The sequence below is a fragment of the Erithacus rubecula genome (genome assembly GCF_903797595.1).
Source record: "Erithacus rubecula genome assembly, chromosome: 4".
Classification (NCBI taxonomy): domain Eukaryota; kingdom Metazoa; phylum Chordata; class Aves; order Passeriformes; family Muscicapidae; genus Erithacus; species Erithacus rubecula.
Window position 1 is genome coordinate 62,600,918 of NC_136686.1, and position 15,508 is coordinate 62,616,425.

General features: G+C 45.1%; 1 protein-coding gene across 9 annotated transcripts in view; it reads left to right on the forward strand.

Annotated features, from left to right (window-relative positions):
* Positions 1 to 15,508, forward strand: part of FRMD4A (FERM domain containing 4A) — a 353,071-nt gene that overhangs the window by 268,683 nt on the left and 68,880 nt on the right. For all 9 annotated transcript variants that reach the window (XM_079304345.1, XM_079304340.1, XM_079304339.1 and 6 more), the window contains exon 5: positions 11,952 to 12,036. In XM_079304345.1, coding sequence (XP_079160471.1) covers positions 11,952 to 12,036 — 85 coding nt within the window. The remainder of the gene's footprint in view (positions 1 to 11,951; positions 12,037 to 15,508) is intronic.

Genomic DNA, 15,508 nt, shown 5'->3' on the forward strand with positions numbered 1-15,508 from the left:
GAAGACAAATTTGCTCCTGCAGCTTTGAAATGCCCAGAGAGAGCCTGGAGGCTGGGATGGCATATGTACAAAATTAAGTTGAGGGTTTTGACTTACTTTTAATGGATAGCTCATGTCTAGAACAAGCCAGTGCAGTGTAACTGTGTCTTTTTCTGTTAGGCTTTCCACTCCAGTGTTATATTTCATCTGACATCACTCTCACTCATTCCATAGTACCCACAAAAAAATGAAGACCTACTTTTGAGTTTCTTCCCCTGAGTGAAGCTTTTTTTTTCTCCACATAGTGATTGTCATTCATTTAACTTCCATTACAAGACAGGCTTTTTAGGAGAAGAGACTCTTTGTTCTGTTATGTCCCCATATTTAGTGGATGTATCTTAGGACAAATCAAGCCTGCACAAAGCCCTGTGAGTCCAGAATTAGCCTGATATCTCCCAAGATAAGAATTTAGTCAATATTTTGAATGCTTCAAACCATAAGGATAGATCTAGAGCTGAGCATCTTCATTGTGTGAGATTCAGATCCACCTGTGCTTAGACCTACACCAAACTGTTGAGGCTCATTAAGAACATGGCCAGTCAGTTACCAGACATCTTGTCCAGGCACCAAACTGGGGAGTCTGTGCTAAGACAGGGATCCCATGGAAAGCAGGGAAAGCCCTGAGTGAGCAAGAGCTAGGTGCTGGGCTTTGGAGTAGAACTGTAAAATGTGTGAAAGCTGGTGCTACTGAGCCACTCTCATATTCATTTCAAAGACCACTCAACAAGCATAAATATTGCCATCTGTATTGTTTTATGAAAGTTGGCAGCACAGTGGAGAACAGTCATTCTAGTGGGACCCCAGCCAGGAGACATCCTAGGATCCAGATCCATGTAACAGTGAATGAGTGACCCCTCCTGTTCTGGAATAGCAATCCATAGGGAAAAACTCAGCATTCAGTGTCTGCACATGTGAAAAGCAGACTGACTCTGGGTTTATACTCTTATTGATGGCAGTAATGAGTGGATTGTCACACTGAGTTACAATTTGGGTTGGACTGGGAGCCAGCTGCCTCAAGAGTTAGGAACAGACATTAACTTACTGTGCCTTTTCTACTGTTTATTTCCCTTGTGGATGTCAGATGCTGGCAGAAGTTAAAAAGTTTCTCAGCACATAAGGAGTTCCTTGTGTCCATCCCTAAATCTGATCTGAGCAGAAGGCAATTGAAGACACCGACTCCAGCCAGATGACTGAAGCTGGAAAGTCCCCACGTATCTGTTACCCAGTGGTTTCAGTTCTGGCTTGGGAACTAAAGCAAGGGCTGAAGGAATAGTTTTAAAGAGACCCACCCACAGACAGGGGTTTATTTTCACAATCTGGGGGTGTGCAGCAGCTTGCAGAGCCATTCATAAACATACCATAAACAGAATGCTCCCTCTCCCCTGCTGCCATCAGGCAGAAAGCAGAGATAATTAGTGCTGTACTATACCTAATTACAAATGTGTTAATTTTTAAGGAACTACATGCCCATGACACCTACTATGTCACAGGTGAAAACCTGTGGTTGCAGATACCTTTTTGCATTACCTCTCCCAGGCATTGCAGCTGACAAGTTGATGCTGGGAGCCCTAAATGGGGAGATACAAGTAATACAAATAGCTGGATGTGCCAGATGCTCATGACACAGAATTCTGTTTATTGCATCAGGATTTAATTGTAATTGTGTGGATTTTTCCAACTAGTTGAAGTAAATGTACAGTTCAATCACACTGCATAACCACTAAAGAGATGAAGCCTCAGGCAAGAAAAGTAAAGGGTAGTTTGTGAAGGGGATAAGCTACAGTGAAAACATTTTCACCTTTAATGTGACCATCAAGTGGTTTTTATCCTCAACATTCCTGCAGCAATGTTGAAGGGCAGCATGCTCACCAAAGATGCCACAGATTTTTTAGCCTGTTCTAAAAGTACATTTAAAGCAAAGCCTGCCTTCTTAAGAAAAGGCTTCTTGAAAAAAACATGCCAAAAATAGGAAGTTTCACAAGCTTTGCAGTGTGAAATTCTCCTCCCTTTTTAAAAATCTCTGCAGCACTGGTGAAGCTTTGTCTTTTGACACACATTTCCTTGGGGTTGGATATAGTTGAACACTGATCTCCAGTGTCTTTCCTCTCTTCCTTTATCAAAGACCAAAAATTTCACAGCACTGTGTCAAAGGAGGGGGATTTTAGGAGGATGTTTTTAGCATTGGTTTGTAATAAATTGCCCCTTCTGTTGTACATTTACACAGCTACCAAAGCCTCCCTGTCTTCAGGTTGTCATCCAGTGCTTCAATGAAAGCTTTCCACTGAGATCAACACAGGAATCTAGGAAGCAATCAGAACTCTTGGGCACCTGTGAACTGCCCCAGGGCTATTGTGCAATATTATTTTATAAGACTCTGCTAATATCTGTTTACATAGCTCTAAAGACACACATGAAAGCAACAGGGAGTGCCAAGTGTCTTGCAGGGGAGGAGGGATGTTGGGCAACAGAATGGGAGTGATATTAGTTCTCACCTTAGATTTAGCTTCCCTGGATGGGTTTCTATAGCCCTGGTTGCTTGGTTGTTGGTGAGATTAATTCCCTGCCTTAGAGGGTTTGCAAGTTAGATGAGAGTCACCACTGAAGTGGTGAAGCAAAGGGTGGGAGTGAAGAAAGGTGGGATTGCCTGATTAGTTGATTTTACAGAGGTGTTTTGAGGCAAGAAGGGAACAAAGAAAATGTACCTCACACTGTGAGCTTTGGGATAAAGTGCAGGAACCTAAGTACAGCGTGGAGTCCTGAGCATCAGAGGTAAATAGAGATTGCAGAGGTTCAGATACAGATGCATCCTTTTGGCTGGGAGGAAAGCATTTTGCTCAGATTCATACACACAGAAAGAAGGCAAAGTTACTCCTTTTGTGTAAAGCTTTGTTATGAGAGAGAACCAGAGCACAGACATGCTGTTTGTTCGTGGAAAGCAAAGCTGGCCAGGCTCTGCAGTGAGTTTGCATCCTCAAACAATGGCCATGTGAGATTAGCAATCCTTATCAAAGGAATCACCAGCATGGGTCTGATCTCTTTATCTTCTGTATGTTTGTCATGCTGTTAATTTTTATGAACAAGCTTAGCAAATAAAATTCACTCCACTGGTGGATCTTTTCCCAGGTATTAATATATTTGTTCTCAGGGCAACTCCACCAGCTAAACAGTGACAACTCACTGCAGAAGTCATCACACTAAATCAGAATATATCTCACATGGAAAGGCTTTTCTTTCAGAAAGGCATGGAACAAAATGTGAAATAAATCCTCAATACTCAAATACACACTGTGGGGCAGAGTAAGTATCTATGGGCTGGCAGTATTCCTACAAAGGAATGCCTGTGTTCAGCAACATCTGGCATGTGTTCATATCTACTGGCTAGGCTGAAGTCAGCATGGGAGCTGTGGGGGGCTCAGGACTTTCAATATTGAGGCCAGACATTTTGCCAGGTTACCACAGTTACTACAGAACAAAAATGCCCTAAATAGAGACTGGGACTGAAGCTCATTCAAAGCTCATGGGTGTCTGTGCTCCCCCGTTAACCTGAGGGAACATAGCTCTGTGTGCACTGGCAGTGGTCCAGGTCTGAGGCAGGTGGGGCAGGTGGGCAGTGTGAGATGAGATGCACCACACCAGAGCTGAGATCTTTACCTGGCAGACTCTATGTCATGGCTAATTAGTGCAGCCTCCCTGTATAGCCACTGGAAAGAAATAGGCACCTTTCAGGAACAATTCATCTGACATATTTCATCTGACTCATCCAAAGATGACTGCTTTGGAATTCAACAAGTTGCATGCTTAAAAACCTATGTCTCTTCTCGACCTCAGACCCCTGCTCAGATGTAGGCATATTCACCTGATGCATCCCTCTGTCCTATCAAGTCTATATATCTAAAATTATTATTTCAAGCAGGTTGGCACAGCCAGGGTTGAGGAAATGTTTCCTATCTACATGGTTTCACCCAGCTATCTAAATGCAATTGGACCAGATTTCAGCTGTTAATGAGGTCTTAGGCTAATTTTAGTCTTTCAGCCCTTTTTTATAGGCATCTTTAAACCTGTATTCCATTAGAAAAGGACTAGTGCTAACAGAGAAAGAAGCCAGAGGCCATTTGAAAACAGTTGACCTGAGAAGGAAAAGAGAGTTATTCTTCACAGGGCTAGTTGGACCTTAGAACTTGTCACTGAAATGCATTTCTGCCTCACTCAGGGCCAGAGACACTTATGGGGTGCAGATTCAGAGCATCCTGCTCCCAGCTTCCCTAGCTGACTAACATGGGATTCCAGCCCACCATGGCTGTGTATGCCACTCACATATTCACTCAGCTTTGCTTCAGTCCAAGAAAATAGATTGGGATTGTGATGACAGCAGCCTGCCTTGGCAGGAAGAGCTGAATAGAACCATACTAAATTAACCTCAGCAATTTATTTCTCATAGAACCATACTAAATTAACCTCAGCAATTTATTTCTCTTACATATAATAGGTTGTGTTTCTCCATCCACAGTTTTCCCCACCAGGCAGGGAATGTGGGAATCACCAGTTCCTGTCTCTCCCCTCTGAGGAGACAGAAGAAGCAGACAGCTCTCTTTCTTCCCCATGCTGTGAAATTTGGGTTTATAGAGTCTGGAGGAAATGTATGAACAGATTATCTGATACATTCAATTTTCAGCCAGGGGGAAGGAAGGAAGGAAAGTGGCAGAATTTGCTCTTACCCAAGCTTCATTACACCTGTTACCACCCAGGAGAAGTTGCTGGGGCAAAATTACATATCCACAAATTGCTCTACTCCTCTGCTCTTCCTTCATCCTGTGCAGACCCCTCTGCACTGCAAGGAGGGCATTGCCAGACCCCAGTTTGCCATGGAGCTTGATCATCCCAGGAGGGCTCAGGGAACTGCCCTGAGATGTTTCAGCACATTATGATGCTCCATCCACATTCTCCTGGCTAGCTGTCTCTTCCCAGAGCTCCTTGCAGCTGTGCTGTCTCCCTCACCCACTGTCAGTACCATTACTGAGCCAGAAACGCCCTGAATTTGTGCTACATGTAACAGGAGACAAAGACCATCTCCTGCTGACATTATAGCTGTACATCTCTGTGCACTGCTGTGGGATGCTGTAGCAATAATAGCAAAAAACCAGAATACTGAACCCACATAATCAAGCCAGTTCCACCAAGCTGCTTTCAGGGTCTCCTGTGAGCTGCTCTGTCTATAAAGTCTGTGCCATAGCCCAGATCTCTTTGCACAGCATGTGTTCTGCTGGCTGGTGTGCACCAGCTGTGTGTATGCTGAGCAGAAAGATCCCAAAAGCCAGCAGCCCCTGCAAACCTCCTCCCAGCCAGCCACAGTATAAATACAGCCACTCAGACCTTGTTTGTGCTGGAAGACAAGGCTCCCTGCAGACAATTTATTGCAGCCTTCCCAGGGTGGCCCCCTGCTCTGTTCACCCGGGGGAAGGTGTAATAAATTGCCTGAGGGGAGGCTGTGCTCCTCAGAGTCTCTTTAGAGATATGAGAAACTTCTGTCCAGTCAGAAGATTTACTTGTGTGAAAAGCGACCTTTGCTTGAGGAAGGGAACTAATGGGGCTCTGCTACTTAGCACACAGCTCTGAGCTAAGCCATCCATTACACACACATCTTAATAGCAGTCTGGCTCTTGAGTCCCATAACATCATTTCTGTTTTCTGCTTAACTAGGAATATATTTGTATAAGTGAGCCGTATTGAGAGAAGGGGATAAGTTGTTTTTTCTTTCCATTCAGCCACCCAAGGGGGCAGAAAAAAAAGCAGAATTCTGGAAATTTGTTGTTTTGAGACACATTTTGAATGTGTTGATGCTGGCAGCATTGTCTTGTCTAATTTTGGGAAGCACTTAGACTGCATGATAGGTACCATGCAGAAATGATGGATTCTGTCAGTGTAGGATTTGTAGCTAATTTGGATCAAGCTGCAGTAGCTGTGTCAGTGCCTGCACACAGATTCTTGAACTGGGTCAAAGTCATGCACACATTGTTTCTGTTTTCACTGTGATTTGTGTATTCATTCCTTACACCAGTGGGTGTGATGGGCTGTCATCTCTGGGGGTCCCGTCACCATTGCATTAACCAAGGGCTGAGTTAGTAAATAAGTGACCCTCATACCAGCTTTGACAGATAAATCATACCTTCATGTGCTGCTGACAACACATGGGATAGCTGGAGAGATTTTCTATCCTTAAAATGGTCCAAAATTCTCATGTAAAAGATGTTCTCTAGATGCTGACAGATGTTGTTATGCAAGACAATGCACCCAGCGAGTTACCTCTAATTGCCAAGATGTGATTCTTGGCAGTGACCAAAGAACAGGAAAGGGCTGTGCTGCTGCCCAGGAGATTGAATGGCAATTCCCCTGGTGACTGAGGGAAAAGAAGAGAAAGGCAGTGTGCTGCTGTGATCCAGTCACTGCCCTCACCTCACATTTGGGACAGATAAGCACATCACTCAAAGCCAAGAGAATCTGCAATAGCTTTGTACAAAATCATATCTTTTTGTACAGAGATGCACTGCTCTTGCAAGCCAAGATAAGCTCCAGGGGACATTGCAGTAGTAGAGCAGTTTACAGACTATGTTGAGCTGGGTTGCTGCTTTTATAGTTGTGCAGGCTGAGTTCCCATGTGGGTAGGAGGTAGAGGACCTACTATACTCAGGTCAGTGCCTTTGCATGATGCTGTAACCAAATATGAGGGAGGAATACCTGCACTGCCACCTTGATTCCTTCCTTCTCTATGTTCATACTAGAGCACTTGGTATTTTGCAAGGATTCCCAGGATATACAGTCTAAAGGAGATAGAGTTGGTGCCTATATATTCCAAAGTAGATTTCTATGTATTTTGTACATGGAGAAGAGGCATAGGAATGAGCAAACATCCCAAAAGCACATAGTTTTCCAGGGATTCAACGGGCCAACATCTTAGAAATGCCAAGAAAAAAATGGATTGACTGTAGGTAAAGATGCAGACAACTTCATAGTATAGTGCAGCTGGTGAGAGAGAGGACAGGCTCAGGTTAAACACAACATCCACAGCTTTTTGCTTTGTTAGCTGCAATTCCCTGTATTTCTGGAATCAAACTCACCTCCAGTGTTATGGCTTCCCCTGCAATGAGGTAAAAGTTGACACAGGTCTCTCTTGCTGTCTCCTGTCTCCTGCATACCAATCCCAGGTCTAGAAGAGGTGGGCCTGAGCATGGCACAGGCACTGGAGACAAGACATGGGATCCAAAGCAAAATTATTGCAGAAAGGGAGGTAAACTGAGCTTTTTAGCTGATTTTCATTCCTGACTGATTACTTAACAGGCCAACTATTTAGCATAAGCTTTGTCTGCTTTTAAGTGCCAGCACATAAAAGTGTGCACCCATGACTATTAGCAAACAGGGCTGGAACATAAAAGGAGCTGTGCTGCTCAGAATACTCATTTAGCATGAGACACTGGACATAATGGCATCTACATTTAAGTCCATTATACTGACACATACAATTTTTCTTTTTCTGGTTAGCAAATGGCCTCATATTTTTCAAATTATCCTTCAAGGTTCTGAATGACATGGTGAGGGATAATGAGCCAGACCCCAGGATGGATGAGGCAGAAAAGGGGTGTTCTCCTTTACCCATTCTCTTGTAATAATGGAATAAGGGGTAGTCCATTGACAGGGTATCTAAGGTCTGCTGACAGCTCTGTCCTGCATCCCAACCAGATCAGAGTCAGCCAGTTGGGAAAGACATGGATAGAAGTCTTTTGGATTAACTAGCTCACCAAGAGATGGTAAAGAATGAGGATGGTATCACTGCCCCAGGAAAGACACACACCTGAAGTAGACAAGATATCCATTTGCCGTGGTCATGTTTTGAAATACCATTGTGTTGAAGATCACAGTGAAATATTTTTACTGTTTGTCAGGCTCTGCTTGGAAGAAAACACATGGGCCTGTGCTCTCAAATGCTATGACAGTCTATCTGCCTAGTCAGCAACTTGACAGCAGAGAGCCTGGTCCCTGCTAGGTGATAGATGGCCAAGTTCAGGCTGACAGGATATGTCTAGGGCTGAATGTTAGAAGCAATGCTAAATATTTTGTATTTGACAGTTTCTTTTGGTGTATAGAGACCAGGAGTGCTGCTCATTTTTTCCCCCACTGTACACTCAAGCACCCCATCAGCTCATGTGCTAGGCAGTCCAGAAATTTTTCTATTCCCACTGCAAGGAAAGAGCACTAGTGCTCAAACACCTTCCCAACACAGCTAAATTTGCCCAACTGAGCACACACACACCTGAGTTCACAGATGAGACCAGCAGCAGCAGTAAGGGATTCTCCATCTCCTGACAAACCACTTACCAAACTGATGAGTCCAGGACCCAGTCAGGCATTTCTCTGAGCCATGAGTCAGAGGTGGGTGGGCTGTGTGTGATACAAAGGAGAAATTGTGGTAGTACCAGTTTCCCTCACCCAACGAGCAGGAGTTTCCACAAGCACCATTGTGAGTCTGTGCTTGGCTGCTCACGATGGGAAGTGCCATTCACATGGCATGAGGGGGCTGGAGCTGCCTCAGAGAAAGCTATCAGTTAACCAATGCCTAATAGAGAGCAATCTGATCAGAACAGACACATCCTCACAGCTAAACAGCCTTAAATGTTTCAGATGCAGCAGCTTCTGAAGTCTTCCAAGACACCTTCTGCAGTACTCATTATTATTTCCCTGCTGCTGAGAGGAAGCAGTCAAGATAGGCACTTTGTGTTCATTACCCAGCATAATATTCACTGGTCTATTTAATTAATGCTTAGAAAATGTACTTGATGAATTACAAGTTACTGGGGGTGGGGAGGGAGGAGAAATGCAGAAATAGATTAACATTGGCTGATCTTTTAAATTTTCTCAAAAATTATTCCTTTGGTTTTACACTCACCAAGTCTCATGGGGTGCTTCCCCTTCCTGCAGGCAGCTAATTTCTCACAGGCACAGTTGCTGGCTATCATGGAACCTCTTATAGGAGCTGCTGGAGGCAAAACTATTTGCTAAGTGTATTGCAAGAGATGCAGGTAGTGGAGCAGAGGTCTTGGACACATTCTACTGCCTGTTTCCCGTCCAGCCTATCCATTATGTCCCATACACATCAGCTGCATATCACATAAAGGAATGCTGCTCTCTGGGGAGTCCTCAACAGAAATCTGAGAGCTGCCTCTCAAAACTGATGATCATGAAACATGCCTTGAAAGGCTCCTAAGCTTAACAGGCAAAACAGAGGGGGGCAGAGAAGGGAGGGGGATTTTCTCAACAGCTCAACAGCCCAAGCAGCAAAATGATTTTCTGAAGGTCACAAAGGAAACCTGTGTCCGAGTTGGGAATTCAACCCAGATTTTTGTTTGCTTGGTTCATTGCCTTAGCAGCTGGATGCTCCTGCCTGTGTCCTTAGTCATTGACATTGGTCATTGCAAAGTGTGGGTTCCTTCACTGTGTTCTTGAAACATGGAAACAGGAGGAGATGTAACATAAACTAGCCATAACTGCAAAAAAGAAGTGTATTTCACTGCCCTTTTTGTGAATTCAATTCAACCACACCAACTGTGAATTCAGGGTAATATACTCCAGTTCAGGTTTTCTGAGCTTACCACACAGAAAATCCCACAAGAGTTCCCTTTGCAAATCTGTTTTCTTTTAAGCAGCCCCATTTTCCTGGTGCACATGTTCCACATTTGTCTGGGTGCATGTGTGAGAGCCAGTAGCTCCCCAGCTTTCTTTTCACTCTGGAGATCACTTGAGAATTGGGTCTTCTTTGTGAGATGAAGTATCATGTGCAGGCTCTGTGCTCCCAGAGACTTAATTTTGTACAGAAAACTATGTCCTTGTGAAAAGCCTTGGGAAATCTCCCTGCAGCCTTAAGAAATGCAATATTGCCCTCTAGTGATGATGAGAATGGGTGCATTTCAGCTGGTGAAAGAAAAAGGTTTTTGGCTAACCTTCATTGGAATTCAAAATGGAAAAAAATGTTCTTGTTTTCTTCTAACCTTGGAATAAGAAAATCAACCATCATAACTCAGAGAGCACTGATAGCAGTGATAAGAAGAGAAAGTTGTTCAAGAACCACAGAATGTGTAAAATTGCCATTATTCTCCATGAATTCAGCAGATGGGAAGCCAGCTGCACTCAGAGAACAGATCTAGTAAGGTTTCTTTTTTAGTGCCTCAATTTTTTGCATTTCTAAAGCCAAGTATATTTTTCATTAAAAAAATAAAATATGAGGCCATTTTAAGGACAGGAGGTGAAACAGGGAAAACCAGAAAAAAAAAAAAAAAAAAAAAAGAAAACATTTAATCTTTGTGTTTCATCATCACTACATTCAAATGGTTTTGGTGTTTTGTAGGTTTGATTGGTTGTTAGCATTTTCTTGGGATTTATTTTATTTTACTCAGGTTTTGTTTTTGTTTCTCTTCTGAAGGGAGAAGGAAAGGTGATACAGACAGGAACCCTTCAGCAGATTAACAAAATGTTTCTCTCTCTCTAATAAGCAAGGAATTGATTTTGCCTGTCAGGAAATAAAGTGTTTTGAAGAGCCTTCAGAAGACACTTAGGAGCACTACAAAGCTTTGACCTTTGCCCTAAGAAGGTTACATTTAAGGTCCTGGCCTTTGCAAATAGCTGGATGTGGACAATCCTTTCAGCACTTGTGTGAAGCCTCAGGAGTGTCCACAGGTCTGTCTGCTCCCAGACAGCAGGGTCAGGGAATGGGGCTTCTCTGTAACTGGATCCTGCATGTCAACCCAGATTTCTAAGGAATTTGGGTTTTTTAAATGGTGCAGACACCATTTCCCTGGCACCTTCCCTATTCTAATTGCCTCTGACAAGGCACGATAGCAGGAAGGAACATTGCTGTCACTGCACTGCAACTTGAAGATCACTACCAAATAACATCAGCAGACAGATCTATTTATTTTACCTCACCTAAAGCACTAAGTAAATGCAAAATTCACCTTAACATTCACTGAACATATCCAGGCTTTCTCTGTTACCACAGGAATACACAACAGACCTCTATGGGATCAGCAGTCATTAATATTGATGGTATCCAGAGCATTTTTCCCCCCAAAAAAGATCTCGAGGCAGAATTAAGGACAGGAGTCAATTCTCACAAAGCTCTCTCAAAGTTTATCAGACCTTCAGAGCAGGCAGGACATAGAGTACTGAATAAATTCATATATATCATGGGCTTTCAACATAATTGAAAATATTTGGGGCAATCAGCCAATGCAAACGAGTGGGTTTTACTGACACTGATACCTGAGAAGTCACTCCAGCTCAAAAAAAATTAGATTATGATCATTCCCTGTCATCCCTAACATTGTTATTCATGATACTGGTAAACTGTGCAAGGTTAGTAACTACTGCCTTACTACAAAACCATAGATACAGTATGTAAAGAACCCTTTATAAAATTTGCTTTGTGCAGACATGAAGGGGACAGGGAAGGAACCCAGAAGTGCATTTCTGTAGATGAATATTTTACAAAATGCAGGTTAACAGCACAGAACAAACAGCACAGGGTAAAGAAGTGATGAACAAAGGGTGAAATGTGATGGCAAACAAAGGTGAAACTTACAAAAAAACAGAATAAAGGTTTAAGTGTAAAAACAAAACAAAGGATTATTTAGAACCTAAATAATTCACTTGATGATCCAGTTCCTTTGGTATGGCTGCAGTGGTGGCGCCTGGTCACATCTTGGAGTGTTCATGAGCCTCCTTTACCACCTCAGTCTGCAATTAGGGAAGAAATTTCATTTTTAGTACATTCATCATGACTCCATTGACCACATTTTTCATTTATTAACTGCATGGCCGTGTTTTGCCCTAGTTCCCTCGTGTCTCACCCCTCTCGCTTTCCCTTCCAGGTTCTACATTGAAAGCATCTCCTATCTGAAGGACAATGCCACCATCGAGCTGTTTTTCTTGAACGCCAAGTCCTGCATCTACAAGGTGAGGATTTGGGGAGCTCGAGGTGGCACCAGAGTGGGCTGAAACACCTGGATCTACATTCCCTGCCCCAAAATTTACACTGATCACAGCTGGACTTCCAGATACAACCTTCCTCTCCTCTTTTTTCTCCTCGCGCATTCCCTCGTTCCTCTGTCTCCAGCTGCCACCGCCCTTGGCAGCAGTTTTCCTCTCAGAGAGCGGTTCTGGGGTAAAACGGCCCTGCAAGTAACTCTTGTGGCTGGCAGGAGGGAATCTGCGCTGCTAAAGTTATGAGCCGGCTTGTATTTAGAAGAGAATATCTAGTTTTGTGTTAAAACGCGCTCCGGGCCGAGCGGTTGCCGTGAGGGTTTCGGCCCGCAGAGGGCGGCAGCGCGGCGCGGGCGCCATCTCCGGGCCGGGGCAGCGGGGCCTGAGGGGAGAGCGGGAGCGGGAAGGATGGAACGGCCTCGGCCGAAAGGGAACCGCAAGGATCGGCGAGTCCTGATCTTGGATCTGCACACGTAAAGCCCAGGAATCGCTCCCTGTTCCTGAGAGTGTGATCCAAACGCATCTTGAACTCTGTGCTGTGACCACTGCCCTGGGAGCCTGGTCCAGTGCCCAGCCAGCCTGTGGGTGAAGAAGCTTTTCCTGATATCAGCCATGTGTTAGTTTCATATCATTCCCTCAGCCTGTCAGTGTTCACCACACAGGAGTTCAGTGCCTGCCCCTCCACTTCCCCTGGAGAGGATGTTGCAGATCACCATGAGGTCTCCCTTCAGCCTGTTCTCCAGGCTGAACAAGCCAAGTGACCTCAGATTTGGGAGACAGGAGGAGTTTGTGGGTTTCGGTGGGAGTGGGGTAAAGGTGTCTGTGGATATGCAGAGGAAGAAGCCATGCACTGAGAAATGTTTTTTATGTGAGTAATTGCCCTCCCTGGTGCACTCCTGAAAGGCCAGGCTGCTGTCCCTGGCCCTGCAGCTCAGAGCAGCCCCTTGCAAGGCACTTTCTGTGCAGAGATAACAATCTCACATCAATTGCACATCCTCAGCTTGGAGGGCTGCCCACAGCAGAGCCATGGAGCCGATGCCTCTCATGCCACAATCCAGCTGTACAAGGCAAGGTCTGGAAAACCAACCAGCCCCAGACCACACTGAGGTGGAGATTGGCAGTGTGCAGGCTCAGCCAGGTGGATGCCTGAGACTGGGAGAGGTTTGTCAGCAGCTGGGATTCCCTGGGAGGATCCCACCTACCTCCATCTGTGCTGGCAGAGCCATGTCTGTGACTCACCTCCATCTGCCAGAGAGGAAGTGGTAGGAAAAGACAGATGTAGCCAGGGAGAGAGTGTTCCACCATCCCACAACCCTCAGCACGTTTGTGACCTGCTAAGCCAAGTAGATTACACCAAATCAGGAGCCTCACTTGACATTTATATGTCCTAAAATGCAGGGACTAACTTTGTATTTTCTAAAACACAGGGCAGAAGCCAGAAAATTCCTTTTTTTCAGTGCCCAGGAACTAGGCAGAGCTGCTGAGCTGAGCTGTGCAGTGCTTTGCTCTCCGGCAAGGCTGCAATTAGATGTGCTTAGTCAGCCCTCTCCAGCAACAAGCTCAGTGAGCATCACGTTTTGGTTTCTGGGGAAAGTTCCTTTTTGAAGTGCTGCCAGGAAAAGCTTACACTGTTGTTCTTTTTTTGGAGAAAGCTTAATAAGAAGAAGAACAAAATAAATAAAACAAAGTGCCTACAGATTTAGGTTGGTCTATTTTAGTCTGACCTCTCCTGAAACCATTACTTTGCATATTAGAGCTGAGTGTCTCTATCCAAAAATAGCCCTGCTGAAGTCCCAATCTCCTATCCAGATCCTTCTCCATTTGACTTCTAGTTACAGTAAGCCATGCTGTGCTGTTAGAAAAGGCACTGAATTTGAAAGCTGGGTGCAAAGTGTCTGCTAAGACTCAGGGCAAGCACCCCAGCCTGGCAGATTCCTTATAATGAATGTTGTGTTGTGTTGGGAACTTGGTGTCTGAGCACAGCCAGTGCTTGTCATTCCTGCAGCTGGCACGTGATGTCGCATGCTGCCAAACCTTGAGAGCTTCCTTGTTGCACCAAAAGTTTCCTCCTTGGACTTCCCACAGATACCTCCACCCCTGGCTCCCCTGCAGCCCAGAAAAGACCAATGTGTATGAAATAAGTGTGGTTCCTAACACTGTGCTAGTGCCTCACACCTTCCTCTGTTGATTCTCCAGACACACATCCTCAAACATCCCCTTGCTCAGTGTGGGAAAGAATAAAACTGAGGCCTGTTTGGGGCTGCTGGTCACTGGGTTGCCAGCTGACCCTGTGTTGAGTGCAGTGCTCCTCTGGCTGTGCCCAGTGCCCCCACTCACCAACCCTGTTGAGTAGTGAGACATTTGTGAACCCACACACCCAAACCCTTGTACAGGACCAGCAAGCTGCTTTTGCCCAGAAAGGCCAAGCCACATTTGTACTACCAAAGCAGACAGGGCTTGGCATCAGGCACTGTCCCTTGATCAGACGGGCTGTTTAATTACTCGCACGCTCTGGCGTGGGTTTTGGCCTGTGCCAACCAGCTCTGCCCCAGGCAGTGCTTCAGCACTGATCAAGGATGCACACCTGTTCCAAATAGGCAACACAGTTGTGGAAACCCCATCTGGGACTGGGAGAGAGAGGGTGAGTGTTTAATCTTGAGCTGTACTGCACCCCATGTGCCCTTTGGGGCAGAGAATGGGCTCTGGCCCACTCCACCTGCCAGTACAGACTTGCCATAGCATGGACACATGGTTGCATGGGCTGGTTTGTCCGTGCCATGCCTGATGCTTCCAGACAGGAGGAAGGCCAGGTGCTCTGGCTCTGCTCTGCATTGCCCCTTATGGGATGTGCCTGATAGCCCCAGCCCAGCCCTGCCTGCAGCTGAATCAACCTCTTGCTCCAGCCACTTCCCTTGGCACAGGCTCATCACTGGTGCAGGTGCCTGCGTGACTCAGGCAGTTCAGCTGAGAGGGGAGAGGCGTGTTTATCGCCTGTAGCAGAGCTGCTCTTCACTCCCCAAGGAGTTGTTATGAAAGAGGTGAACTTATTTTAAAAAGCTGGCACTGGTGAAAGCCAAGGACACCTGGATCTGATCCTGTGTTTTGTTCCCTTTGTTTTTGATTTTGCCAGAGACAAGCCAATGCAGCAATTGTGGCTTGTAAATGAGGTGTGGCCATAACTTGGCTGGAGCATGGATCACAGCAGTGTTCTATATTTAGATCACTCATTTCTTGCCAGATGAAGTAAAATATTAAAAACAGCAGCTTAAATAAATACAACAGAAAAACCACTACAGGAATGAGCTGAACAGTGACCCAGTTTACTGGGCCATGTCCATAGGAGACAATGTAGTTGCAGAATAGAGACCTAAAGATTATCTCAGTAAAAGCCCACTAGCATCCCAAATCCAGGGATCAGAGAGTCAGCAATAGCATGCTTGGCCTC